Source organism: Physeter macrocephalus, chromosome 14, assembly GCF_002837175.3.
Source record: "Physeter macrocephalus isolate SW-GA chromosome 14, ASM283717v5, whole genome shotgun sequence".
In the NCBI taxonomy this organism is placed as follows: domain Eukaryota; kingdom Metazoa; phylum Chordata; class Mammalia; order Artiodactyla; family Physeteridae; genus Physeter; species Physeter macrocephalus.
Genome location: NC_041227.1, coordinates 112,414,082 through 112,427,710, shown reverse-complemented (window position 1 = coordinate 112,427,710; position 13,629 = coordinate 112,414,082). Strand labels below are relative to the sequence as shown.

The window sequence follows — 13,629 nt, the reverse complement described above, 5'->3', positions numbered from 1 at the left end:
ACTGCAGTGGTCTGGCCAGTTCATACATCTCTGTCCCTGGAGACAGAGAGAAGAGGGCTGGGGAGAGCTGGCAGGTGGCTGAATCTGTAGAACCCAACACCAGTTGGATATCTGTGGGGAGGAGGTGGCGAGGATGACACCCAGGTTTCTGCTTCAAGGGGGAGCACTGGGGCTTGTGCAGAGTTGGGCTGGAGGGCATTGCGTACAAGGTGCCTGTGGGACATCCAGCGTGCTGTTGGAGCACAGAAGAGAGGTTGTCTCCTGGAACCTGTCTCTGCCTGAGTATGTGCGGGGCAAGGCCCCTCCAGGAGAATGGGGTCTTAAGGACACAGGAGCTTCCGAATTACCCCCTTCCTGGTTTGGGGCTGCTGAGGGCAGGGGCCAACCTCATATTCTAGAAGAGGGACAACAGCATGTGGGGAGGTGGGTAGGGCACACAGCCCAGTGGTCTCCTGGCCTGCAGAGAAGAGAGAGGGAGGGTCCAAAATACACAGCCTTTCAGGCCAGGAGAGGACAGGGCAGGTGATGATTCTGCTTGTTTCCCCATCCTGTCACTCTAGATACATGTCCAGGGAGGGTTTCTATTTATAAGTGAGTGAAGTCAGCTGTTCAAGGCAAGGGAAGCTGGGAGTGGGGTAGGGTGGGGGAGAGTCCAGATGTGGTAGGTCTTAACTTGGAGGGGATTCACAGGCTCTTTTTGGATTCTGCTGGAAGCTGGGACCCTTTTCCCAGAAGATAGACACAGGCATGGATACTCCAGTGTGGCCTTCGAGGACAGGGGTTTACAGACACCTGTCTTATTCCTTGGGCCTCCCAGGAGTCCTTGGCCTCCAGGCAGAGGAGCTGGGGCTGGGGGCCAAGCAAGACTTGGGGGGATGATCTTTTACAGTTGCCCTGGTCCCAGACTTTCAAAGGTTCTCCAGATGTGGGAGGGGGAAGGGCGCTCTTTTGGAGATGGCCAGCCAAAGGGGTGCTCACATTCCTCCAGGTGTCGTCTGGCTCTAGGACTCCCCCAATTCAGCAAACATGGGGAGCACTTCCTGTGCACAGCACTTTAGAATAGAATGGGGGGTGGGGGCAGTGCCAGGAGCACCCAAGAAACTTAGGTTCCAGCAGAAAAGTCATTCTGCTTCATGGATGATTACGCCAAATGCCATAAGGGAGACTTCTGGGGACAGAGGACAGATGTTTACACCCAGATGGGGGATTTCGGAGGGCTTCCTGAAGGAGGTGGCTTTTGAGGGTTGCCTTGAAAGATAAGTGGGATTGGTAGCTGAGGCCAGGAGCAGAGGGTTCCGGTGGAGGGACTGTGGGGGATTCTGGCAGCCTGGCCTGGGAATGTACAGGGAGGCATAGGATGCTCTGAAGGACCGTCGTGTTGCCTCCCCCACCCCACCCCGAGTTGTCTGAGCAGCAGTGAAGTGAGTCCAGCAGTGCTGTGGAAGCTGGAGTTTCCAGTTAGGTGTGGGCTGGTTTGGGGGAGGGACCCGGAGGCTATTTCTATCGTTCAGATCAGAGGCAATGATGGCCCCCGGTATGGCGGAGGGGGAATAGAACGAGTGGGTGGGGGCACAGCCATTCCATTGCCAAGGTCTGTGAGCCCGGGCACCTGCTGCTAGAGGGATGAAGGGCAGGCATAAATCCTAGATAACTCCTAGGTTCCAAAACTGAATCCTGGAGAGGGATGGAGCTGGGAAGTCGGGAAAGGAGCAGGTTTGGGAGAGGAGGTGAAAGGGTTTGTTTTGGACTTGCCGCCCTTGAGCTGGCCGTGGGCCATCCTGGGAAGGCTGTCAGGCAGGTTGGCTCTCTGGTTGAGGAACCAAGGCTTGGAAGGAGATTGTTTTGCGTTGTCCACACCCCAGTGACATCTGGAGAGGTGGGAGATGGAGGAGGGGGGGAGCCCAGGGGGGAAGTGGGTTCTGCTGAACTCAGGAATGTTGGCCTGAGGGGAGAAAGGCAGCGGAGAGGGAGAAGAGCCCTAAGGGGGCAGGAGGTGGCCGGCACAGGGTCAGGGAAGTAGAGGGAGGTAGTCATCGGGCAGGAGGGGCTTGCAGCAGGCTCAGGTACTGCCCAGGCATCCAGAAGAGGAGGGCTGGGAAGAGGGTTCTTGGAGAGAGCTGGACGGGTGGGGCCTGGGGTTCGGGCGTGAATAGGCCTGGATCCATGCGAAGGTTTCTGCTTTTAGGCAGGGGAAGGGATATTGGAGAAGTGAGGGAAACAGGGACAACTGATGGAATGAAATGGAGTCCAGGGGGGTGTGGGGTGGAGGTGCGGATGGAGGAGGGGCTGGCTGCCTTCCAGGAGGGAAGAGAGATGAGTAGGTTGCAGGACACAGAGCTGTCTGGGGGAGGGAAGCGGAGCCCCATGAAGCAGGAGGCCAGGTTGGGAGTGGGGATGGGGGCCGAGGAGAGGGAAAGGGTCTGAGGCAGCTCTTGGGGGTGAAAGATGGAGATCCAACAATAGAGGAAGATGAATACGGGCACAGAGCAGCCCTTGGTCCCCCAGCAGGATATTCCCCTGTCCAGTCAGCACAGGTTCGTGACTAGCAAAGCTCAGCAATTCGACAGCTGCAGCAGAGAGACAGAGGGGGTGGGGACTTACCTGGGCTGGAGCTGGCAAGACAGGAGGAGCCCTCTGAGGTCTGTGGCCTGAGGGCAGCCTTTAAACGGTCCACCACAACTGGGCGAGGGACTGTGCAGGCTAGTGAGGGGCAGGGGCCACAGATGCAAAATTTTAAGTCACAGAAGCTTTGGGTTGACCGTCTGCAAGCTGAGCGAGCACTGTGGGTGCCTTGCACTTACTTGGCTTGTGTGTTCCCTTGGGGTGGCTCTGGGGAGCTGGCAGGAGACCATGGGGAGGGGCTAAAGTACCGCTGGTTACGAGGCACTGGAGCACAGTGACACCTAACAATGGGCCCAGTGGGTATGAGGGGTTAGAAGAACTTGCTGAGAGGCGACGTTGACGGCGAAGAGCAAGGCCACGATCTGTATGACGAGGCCTGTGAGGTCTCCTAGAAACCTCCTGCCGCCCAGGCGTGCCCTGATCTCCCACACCTCCTTGGAGGAGGAGGAGGAGGGGGGAGGTCCCACTGACCCAGTGACCCTCACCCCATCACTGAGGCCCACCTGGACCACCTCTTTGGGGTGTGGGATCAGCAGGCAGGACTGCCAAAGGCAGAGGTGAGGTGAGCTGAGGAGTCAGAATTGGGGAGCAGAGATTTCAGGGTCCGTGGAACAGATGGCAGCCGAGGAGATGGGGGGTGAAGGTGGAGCTTGGCAGGGTTGGGGTGACTTGTATAGGCCTCTCCTCAGGTCTGGTCTGGCTTGTCCCCGCCTTGCACCTTCCCTTCAAAAGGCACATCCCTGTCTGCCAGAGGCGGCTCTCAGGCCTCGCGCCTGGACCGCTGCAGTATCCCCTAATTGGCCTCCATCTCTTTGTCTCTCCAAGCCATCCGCACACTGCCACTACTGCAGCAGATTAATCTTCTGAATATACTGCTTTGCACATCTCCTGCCTCCCCCCAGAAGCCTCAATGGCAGCATCATGGGCAGAGGCAAGGCCAGCCTGGGTCAAGTCGGGGAGCGGAGTCAAGGCCATTCTGGCTGGGCCCCACCTACCTGGCAGCCTTGCTCCCCAGTGGTCCCTCCCACCCTCTGACCAGGGCAGACGCTTGACCCTTGGTCCTGGAGCGCGCCCTGCACGTTCCCTCCTCTGCTCCTTTGCTCGCGCCGCTCTGGCCGGGGATGCCTTCCACGGGAGTCCTCCTCCCCACTGGCCCACTGACCTCAGCCGGTTTGAGCTCCTGGGGCCCTCCTGGTGTCTGGCCACACGTGGTGCTTAGCTTCGGCCTTGCAGACACTCTGTCCTGCCACATGAGAGGACTGCTGCCACTGTCGGTGCCCACGGGGCCACCTGAGCAGGACCCTGGCCTGGGTGTTTTCACAGGCTGTAACTCCTATATCTGGCAGGGCAGCCTCGTCACAAGGAGGTGTTGCCCTGTTTAATAGAAGAGACCACTGGGAACCAGCAAGGTTAAAGGACTTGCCTGAGGTCACCCAGGTGCAAAGTCTCCGAGTTGGCAGGCCTCCTGCCTTCAGGTTCCACCCCACCTCTTAGCAGTGCTGTGCATACCATGAGCACTTTAAGGGTTAGTGGATGGAGGTGCTCTGGGTTTCAGGGGGGTCCTGGGGCTGGGAGGTATTGAGCAGCTTACCTGGGGCCCAGTTACTCCAAGCTGACAGGCTAAGGGGAGGGAAAGCATTGGGAGATGGAAGATGGGAGATTTACAATTAGCGTCAGCACAGAGAAGATCCTGGGGCCTCTCGGGGCGGGGGAGAAGCTCAGGCTGCCTGGCCTCCACTTGCAGAAGCCCCCACTGAGCCTTCACCTTCGTGAACAGGAGGGAGGATGCAGTCTAGACCAGAGAAGGGACCACCTGGCAGCCTGATGGGCCTGTGTGAGTCTGTGTGGGCTGTCTGGGTGTGTGGCGGGGGCAACAGCATGGAGAGGTGTGGAGGGGCGTGCAGATGCACCTTGCTCAGCACCTTTCTAAGTGAGCGGTGTGACCTCCAGCAAGTCACCACACCTCAGAGCCTCAGTTTCCCTGCCGTCAACGAAGCCCACATCCCTCCCTTGTTTGGTGTGAACAGGGAGGAAATGAACTCCTGGGAGGAAGGTAGTAGCAGTGCAGGGCCCGTGGAGGGCCCTAGCAGAAGTTGGCTCCCACCCCGTCCCTTTGCAGCTGCAGTGGCTGTGATCACGGCTCTGGTCCCTGGGGCAACGGTGTTGCTAAGACTGAGGCTCTGTGTCCTCGTCCTGCATTTGCAGAACATTCCCAGCTTCCAATTTAGTACCTTGGACAGGCCTGGCTGTCTGGGGGAGGAGGACTTTTTTCCCATGGATCATGGGGGATACCGGAGCCTTGGAAGGGAATAGGCATTGCCCCTAAGTGTGTGCAGTGAGGAGAGAGAGGGAAGGCGGGGGTGGGGGAAGGGGGGAGAGTGCCAGGCCCTCCTTTCGACCTGCTTCTTGGGTCCCACTGCCTCCTGGAGGCTGGCCGGGCGCGCTGCAGCTCCAGGCTTTGCCGCCACCCCTTTACGAGGGCAGTGACGCAGGCCTTGGGGGAGCCCGCGCCATCCTTCTGATGAGGCTCTTGGTTGGTGCGCTGGCGGGTGAGTGTGTGTGTCTGTGTGTATCTGTGAGCCCTCAGGTACAGACTGTCGTAAGCCCTGTAGACAACACCAGGAAACGGTGAGAACACCCCTCCTCCACACGCCTGGTAGTAGTTGTACTTTAAGCATTCACTAATTAAGTAAATACATGATAGCAAAAGCTATAGTGCTTTCACTATTTTATTAATTTTTGTTTCTGCCAGCTTTTTTTGGATGTATGATTTATATGCCGTAAAATTCACCCATTATACATGCACCTCAGTGATGCTTTCAGACTCATTCTTTATTCATACATCTACGTTCATGTGAAATATAATTTTATATATGTAAGAAGACACATTACGTATTCAGTCCATCCCCGTGTCTGGGTTCACAGGCCCCTCACTGCACTCTTGGATCCTGACAGCCTAGTATTATTGGACTCAGAGTCAGGGGGGATTGGGTCCCGCTCCCTGGCTCTCCCTGCCCTATGACTTTGTGCTGGTCATTCATCATCTTTTGACCGCTTTTGATCATCTGCAAAACGAGGGTGGGGGGCGCTGTTGTGTGGATGGTACAAGGTGAGACACACGTTGAGCCTGGGAACCTACAGAGCATCGCACCAGTGTGACCTGTGCTTACCATCTTTATCCAATCCAAGGATGGACAACTGGGCAGACTGCAGAGTGACAGGGAGGCAGGTTCACTGACCGTGGCCCCTTCCCCACCACCTGCACTGTGCTCCCGCTGGAGGGACCAAAGGTCCTGTCTCCCTGTGAACCCCATTTGCTAGGTCAGGTGGCATGCCCCCACTCACAGTCTGAGAGCAAAATCTCACTCAAGATCTGCTGGAGCAACGGGCTCCATGCCACACTGGCCCCCACGACAGCCACTCGCTCTCTGGACCTCTGGCTCTCGGCCCCACCTGCTGACCCCGGCCCTGCTCCCCAGACCTGTCTTTGGAGAGAATCCATCCGTGGGCTGAGACTGAGAGCTTCTCTCCTTCTAAGTAGCTGTTGAGCCCCCAAATGCCCCTCACCTGCCAGTCAATCAGAAGACCCTGCCTTCCAGCTCTACCCCCTCCCACCCAGGCTGGCCGCACATATTGGGGCTATTAGGATACATTTGGCGGTGCCCAGGGCCTGGCTCCATGGTTGGGTGACCTACCTGGGCAGCCGGCCAGATGAGGCAGCTGGGTAAACAGGGGGAGATGTCTGATGGACTAAGGGCTTCACTTGGTTATTTAATTCAAACTTCTTGAGTAGCTACTACGGATCTTGGGCTTTTGGGTGGTCAAGACACCTCATCAGGTGGGCAGTTGGACTCCAGTGAGCCAATCATATCTCACTCTGCAGCTGCAGCCTGCAGCCTGGCCAGGCCCCTCCCTTTCTCCCCAGACATGGCTCATTCCCTGGCTCGACCCTGGGATGCCTTCCCCTTCCCTCTGCCTGGAGAGACCCCACGCACCCTCGGAGTTCATTTCAAGTGCTGCCTCCCGACTAAGGCTTTCCCAGCGTGTTCCTCCCTCACCTTCTCTCCCCTGAACTCCTGGATTTACTGTCTGGATAATTTATTTTGGCACCAAAGCCTCTAAGGTCTCTTGTGGTTATCCAGCTGTTTTGTGTGTGTACAGCTTGTTTCCAGCTAGACTCTGAGCTCCTAGGAGGCAGGGAGCACAGATGGCATGTTTTTGCATACCTGGTGGATTTTACAGTACCTGGTGGATTATACAGTAGGTGCTTAATAGTAAAAGGGAGGAGGTACTTAATGTTCTGCACTGGAATAGCAGACGAAGTAAAGTTTGTCATTAGTTCTGATGACCTCCCTAGGTTGTATCCTCAGTCCCAATCCCAGACCCTGGGTAGGAGCATAAAAGAAATTACCAGAGAGGTTAAGCATCTTGCTGAAGGTCAGTCACACAGTGAGTTGACGGGATAGGTGGGGAATTAACCTGGGTGTCCTAGACTCAGGTAGCAGCTCCAGGTGCCACCTCATCTGTGACAACCCTTCCTGGGGTCTCCCTTCTGCTCATCAGTGTGTTTGTGTGTACGTGCTTCTGTGTGCACGCACGCAGGTATTGCGTGTGTATACTTGTTCGTGTGTCTCTGTATATGTGCGTGTGCATGTACCCATTTGTGCGTGTTTGTGTGTACCTGTATGCAGTTGTGTGCGTGTCTGGAAGAAAGCAACGTCGTCAACCGTCGTCCAGGAGGAGGCTGCCAAGTCCACAGAGTAATCGTAGAGCCCTTGTGATCTGCATGTGGCTGCGTGACTGCGTATGTGTGTGAGGTCTTGGCAGTCACCCTCTGGGACCGGCCAGCAGCAGTGCACTGCTGGCCTGGGCCTGCTGAGCTGACGCGGTAGCACAGGACAGGATGGGTCCCGGAGCCCCCGGTAGGAGGTGGGCAGAACCCACAGCATAGGCCTCCCGTGAGCCTGTGGCCCCAGGATCCTCAGAGCTGGAAATGGCCAGGGGCTGGGGGGCTTTGTGCAGTGGCCACCCCTGAGTGCATTTTCTCATGGACCCTTTGGGGGAGGGTCCTCCCCATTAGCCTGAGCATTCAGCACCACTACTGCCCTCTCCCAACACCCCCACTCCCACCCGCTGGCTTGCCGGTCCCTCTCCCCCTCTCCATGGGGCCAGGTGTTTGGGAGGACTGGGATGAGGGGCTCAGGGACAAGCCTTGGCTGCTTCATGCCCACCCTGTCCTCCAGCCTGAGGAGCTCACCAACGCCCTGGAAATCAGCAACATCGTCTTCACCAGCCTCTTTGCCCTGGAGATGCTCCTGAAGCTGCTCGTGTATGGTCCCTTTGGCTACATCAAGAACCCCTACAACATCTTTGACGGTGTCATTGTTGTCATCAGGTATGACTGCCCCTCTGCTGCCTCTTGCCTGAGGAGTGCCCTCGGGGTAGCTTGGGGCGAGGAGCCACACAGCCTGTTCCTCTGGGGTGGAGGGATCTGGAGTCAGGCCCCACTGACCCACAGGCTCTACGCTCCCCCAGCTGAGGATTCTCCATGCCCCCAACGCTGCGCTCCACCCTCTCCCTGGGCCTTACCTTGCTCACGCGGAACGTGGCCTCCTATCTGCTTTGGCTGGGCCCCTCTGAAGTCTTTGCTCTCGTTTCCACTCCTTGTCTTCGACCCCATGCAGACCTGGGGTGGGCAAGGACTGGGGAGTTGGCTTCGGAGAGGAGTTGGAGGAAGTGTAAGGCCCAGCCAGCTGTCCCTGCTTACAAAATGCTTGGAGACTGTCGCAGACGCTGGCAACTTGCTTCAGGGTTTCCAAGACCTTGGGAAAGTGCTCCACTGCCCCCCACACCCCCCAGGCCCTGGGCCAGAAGAACTGCTTTATTGCTTTTTCGGAATTGGCTTTAAATTTCATTAGAAGAGAACAAAGCAGGCATTCCGTAACTTGAGGCTGCTGCCTTGGCCGACTGAGGGAGAGGACTGGCCTAGAGGGGAGGGTGGGGAGGGCTGGAGCTGTCACCCAGATGTTGGAGCTCCTGCCTGGAGGCCCAAGGGCCCCTTGCTGCCCACTTTCTCAGCGCTGGTCAGTCCAGACCCTCAGGTGCTGCTGGGCCCTCCTAAAGGACGGGGCAGGAGGAGGGTGAGTATGCAGCGGTCTCAGGCTCAGGCTCGGGCTCTGGCCACCCGCCCCTCTCCCGCCCCTCGCAGCGTGTGGGAGATCGTGGGCCAGCAGGGGGGCGGCCTGTCGGTGCTGCGGACCTTCCGCCTGATGCGGGTGCTGAAGCTGGTGCGCTTCCTGCCGGCGCTGCAGCGGCAGCTGGTGGTGCTCATGAAGACCATGGACAACGTGGCCACCTTCTGCATGCTACTCATGCTGTTCATCTTCATCTTCAGGTGAGGCAGGTGTGGCATCCGTGCCAGCGGGATGAGGGCCTGAGGGGCAGGGTTTGCTGGGGGCCCTGACCCCCATCCTGTGGCTCCTATGTCTTCAGCATCCTGGGTATGCATCTTTTTGGCTGCAAATTTGCATCTGAGAGGGATGGGGACACGCTGCCGGACCGGAAGAATTTTGACTCCCTGCTCTGGGCCATCGTCACTGTCTTTCAGGTGCCAGGGTAACAGGGCAGGGTGGGCAGGGTGGTGGGGTGCCCGCCGGTGAAGGCCCTGACTCCCATCCTCGGCCGGCAGATCCTGACCCAGGAGGACTGGAACAAGGTGCTCTACAACGGAATGGCCTCCACGTCATCCTGGGCTGCCCTTTACTTCATCGCCCTCATGACCTTTGGCAACTACGTGCTCTTCAACCTGCTCGTTGCCATCCTGGTGGAGGGCTTCCAGGCGGAGGTAACCCCCTGCCCTCAGCAGTCCACTTCCAGGAGGAATCGGCGGCCCCGCTGGAGCTGTGGTGTCCGGGGAGGTTCTGCAGGATGCGCCCCTCAGACTAGGCTGGGGAACTAGGAGTGGGGGTTCTGGGTTGCAGGCAGCCCCTCGGCACTTGAGAGACCCGGTGGTTGTTGCGGCAGAGCATCTCTGGATCCAAGGTTAGCTGCCGAGTTGGCTTCCCCCACAAAGCCGGCTAGGTGCTTCCCTAGAGAGCTGGACGGGATGAGTGTTGACGCACGGCGCAGCTGGATCCCTGAGCACAGGTGCGCTCGGGGACATCTGGAGGGAACCCATCTGAGCCGAGGGGTGGGGGAAGCTTGCAAGCGAGTCATCTGAGCTTTGGCTGAGCTGGTGAAGATGCCACCAGCGCCCGGACAGGGCTGAGCTGCCCGGGGTGAGAAATGAGCCCAATTAGCTGCCGGCATGGCAGAGATGAGCATCCTATTTCCAGCCCAGTCTCCATCACCTTCGTCACAGGCAGCATCATCAATTAATATTGATTTACATGGATCCCGCCCTTGCCCTGCCAGGACACAGCCTCTGCCTGAAGGGCTGCACCCCGCTCTGCTCCCTTAGCTCAGCCGCTCTTCCCGTCCAAGCCCCAGGCCCAGCCCAGCATCCCAGCGCCTAGCACAGGGCAGGTCGGCTCAACCTAGAAATGCTCCAGGTTGGGTGTGGAGAAGCTCTCGGTCCAGTTCTCTCCGGGTGACCCGGATGGAAACTCCCGCTGCGGCCTGGTCTATAAATACCCAGCACACGGTGGAAAAACAAAAATCTATTTTCTGACTCTTTCTCAGCCTTTCAAGGGAAGGCTGTTTCCCCGTGGGCCGGGCTGGGCTGGCGGGTGCGGGTGTATCTCTCCCACAGTGACCTCCTCCCGTTGTAATTCCGTAGTTACCCATTATTGCATTTCCTCCCCGCTGGGTGGCAGGGAGGGCAGCAGGTCGGGAAGGCAGGCCCTGCCTTGGGTGATGGCTGGGCCTCTTGATGGGAGGGAGGGACATTGGTATTCTCCCTGGGATGGGACTTTTATTTGGGGTTTCCCTGGGGCCTGAAGGGTTAAGGGTGCCAGCGTGCTCCCACAAGAATCAAGGTCTGTATGGAGACCCACCACTTGGCCACTGCTCTCGGCCTGTGGGAAGAGGAGCTGAGTGGGGACGGGGGTCCTTCAGCCCCTTCCAAACCACAGCTCCTGACAGCTAACGTTCTCGCAGAAAAATTCCTGTGGTACTCTGTGGAAATGGAAAACACCCCAAGCCTATCTCCCGCCCTCAAGTAGCCATTCAGCCAGCTCGGCAGTCTTGGAAACGCCCGGCACAGGCAGCACCCCCAAATCACTGGTCCTTCCAGCAGACACCTTGTTAAACCGAGAGCCGCTGAGCCGGCCTGGTTGCTAGGCAGCGGCAAAGGCTGTGTGTGGGAATGGAGAGCAGCCTGGCCTTTGGGCCTGGCCTGGTCACTCTGGCCCTGCTGGGGGCTTGTGGCTGCCCCAGCATGAGGGATTGGCCAGGGCCTGGGGCCATACCCTCCTCGACAAGTGCCTGGGAGAGAGTCTCACTCGGGGCAGGATGCTTTGGGTCTGGGGTGGGACGGCGAAAGGATTTCAGGATCAACCCCTTTTCGAGGGGGTGGGCAGCGGCCTGGCCCTGAAGTGCCCGTGAGAGGAGCTGGACCAGCTTCTCACTGTCCCTTAAACCCCGGGGTCGGGGGGGAGGTTGGTCACTCAGTGCCAGTGGCCTGGACACCTCCAGAGGCACCTGCCCTCAGCTGTACGGAGTTTCAGGGAGCACACATGTGGCTCTGAGGGTGCCCCACCATCTGGCAGAAGAGGCTGGCTTCGGCTGTTGTGATGACCTGCTTTTTTACAAACGAGGCAACCTACTTCAGTGGAAGCAGTGGCCACCCCCAATTTGTTGGGCGTCACCAGCAGGAGGCCTCAAGGGTGGCTCCCTGCTGGCCTTGCCACCCTGCCAAGAGGTAGGAGGGGGTGGCCTAGCGGACCAGGCCAGCTGGGCTGTTTATACTCTGACTTGCAGGGGGCGGCGCCCTGAATCCCTGTATATTTATCATCCGCACACTTAATTAAATGAACAGGCAGCAGGCCCTGTGTGAGGCCGTTCATTGACATCAAACAACATTGTAGCCATCATCCCAGTGTTACTGTCACATCCCATCCTGGTAGGAGCATTCTGAGTTGGAGTTAGGAGTGAAGAGGCCTGTTCTTGCTCCTGGCCTTTTGTCTCCTCCCCCACCTCTGACTTCCATCGACCCCTCCTTCCCACCCTCCCGGGCCGGCTGCTTCAGAGCCGGCGAGAGGTGAGCTGGAGACTCAGGTACGAGGCCCAGATGCATCTCTTAGTCTCTGTGTGACTTGGGGCAGTTTTCTTAACTTCTCCAAACCTCAGGTGCTTCCTCTAAGAGGGTGCTAGCTGCACCTCCTTCCCACCTGGAGAGGAGGTAAGCTAGTGTTAATGAAGCAGTTGTGTGATGCCTGCCACGCCGCCCCCAGTGAATGGTAGCTGGTATTATTAGGATTAATGGGGGGGCTCGGTCTCCTTCCCTGCCCTTGTTCCCATCTCTGTGGCCTCTGCCCTCACCCTTCAGATTCATTCTGGCTCCAGGACCTGTGGTTGAATTCTGGAAGGCCATGCTGTTCCCTTTCTTCTCCTCCCCCACCCCATGTCTCATTTCCCCCACTGTTGGGTTTGCACCCCTCCTTTTCTTCCTCTTTCGACACTGCTGCTGTATGAAAGCCCGGCGCCTGTAACCAGCGCCCGTCCCCTGCCTCCCCCTCTCCCTGTAGGAAATCAGCAAACGGGAAGATGCGAGTGGACAGTTAAGCTGTATTCAGCTGCCTGTCGACTCCCAGGGGGTAGGTATGCGATCATGAGTCGGCATGCCCCCCGTGCCCCACGCCCCCATTCTGCCTCCGTGTCTGTGCTTGTGTTCACGCTCAGCTGCTGTGCAACCTGTGGTGGCCATGGTGGTCCTTGGTGTCGTGAGGTTTGCTTTGATTTTAAGTCCCTTCCCCCTTGAGGACATTTGAGGGGAGGACCTCCTTGCCTCTGCCCTATTCACCCGCAAAGGGCGCCAATCCGTCCCACCAGACCAGTGGATGGGCCGGAGAAGGAAGGGACTTAGAATCCTCTGTGTGCACGTGGGTGGTACACCGCATGTGTGTACCTCCACTGCGGTCCCCGAGGAGTCTGGGTCGTCGGGCCTCAGTGAAGTCGGGATCTGTGGCCGCAGACCGTGCTCCCCGATCTCTCTCCTCTCCTCCTTGCCTTGAGCCCCTGTTGGAGACCCCACAAGCTGTCTCGGCTCAGAACAAGGCTTTGGAGGAGTTGGGGGGGGGCGGGTGGTGTGTGCCTCTTGCCAGAATGTACCAGAATTTAAAATCTACTTCTGTGTCTCTGGCCCCTTGACCACCCAGGAGGTCCAGCAGGTACTCAGGGGCATGCTCCTCCCCTGGCCCCCACACTGAGCCGGTGCCCTGCTGTTTCCTGCACTGGCACCAGAATTCGGGCAAAGCCAGGGTTGCCATGGGACCCCATGGTGCTGCACATCCCAAGCAGCCCCCTGGAGATCCCACTTGATAATTAAAGACCTCGTTAGGGATGTAAACTGAGTTAATGAAAATGATCCCCTGAGATGCCAATTACGCAATATTTATGTCCTTATCAAAAGTAGCAATCAAGTATTTCTTAATAACTTCTTAAGGAGGAGTGTGTAATTACTGGGGAACCTACTGACCTGCTAAGGAGGAAGAAAAAACTGTCCCAGAGACAGGGAGAGAGGTAAAAATGGGGCCAGGGGAGAAGGTGGGGGCTTGGGGAAGATGGAGGGAAGAAGTAGAGGGACTGAAGTGGCATCCTTGGGCTGAACTGCTCTGTCTGGGGTCCTTCAATTTTTCTCCGGGGCCTTGGGTCTGAGGCTCAGGGGAGGGCAGCCATGGAGGGAAAGCAGAGGGCACAAGTGGCCTTTGGAAATGAGGCTCTAGTGACTACTTCACTCAGGTCCCCAGCTCCCTTTGGCCTGTGCCACCTGCCTGCCAGGCTATCCCCTCTCCCCTCAGCCATTCTTGAAGCCAGTCCCAGCCGTGATGGTTGTGCTGTGGGTTCTGG

General features: G+C 57.9%; 1 protein-coding gene across 19 annotated transcripts in view; it reads left to right on the top strand.

Annotated features, from left to right (window-relative positions):
- Positions 1-13,629, top strand: part of CACNA1G (calcium voltage-gated channel subunit alpha1 G) — a 62,717-nt gene that overhangs the window by 21,126 nt on the left and 27,962 nt on the right. For 15 of the 19 annotated variants that reach the window (XM_024130076.1, XM_024130094.2, XM_024130098.2 and 12 more), the window contains exons 10-14: positions 7,866-8,017; positions 8,831-9,016; positions 9,115-9,229; positions 9,311-9,466; positions 12,309-12,377. In XM_024130076.1, the coding sequence (XP_023985844.1) occupies positions 7,866-8,017; positions 8,831-9,016; positions 9,115-9,229; positions 9,311-9,466; positions 12,309-12,377 (678 nt within the window). The remainder of the gene's footprint in view (positions 1-7,865; positions 8,018-8,830; positions 9,017-9,114; positions 9,230-9,310; positions 9,467-12,308; positions 12,378-13,629) is intronic. The other 4 variants (XM_024130083.2, XM_024130091.2, XM_024130084.2 and 1 more) reach the window with 1 other exon arrangement.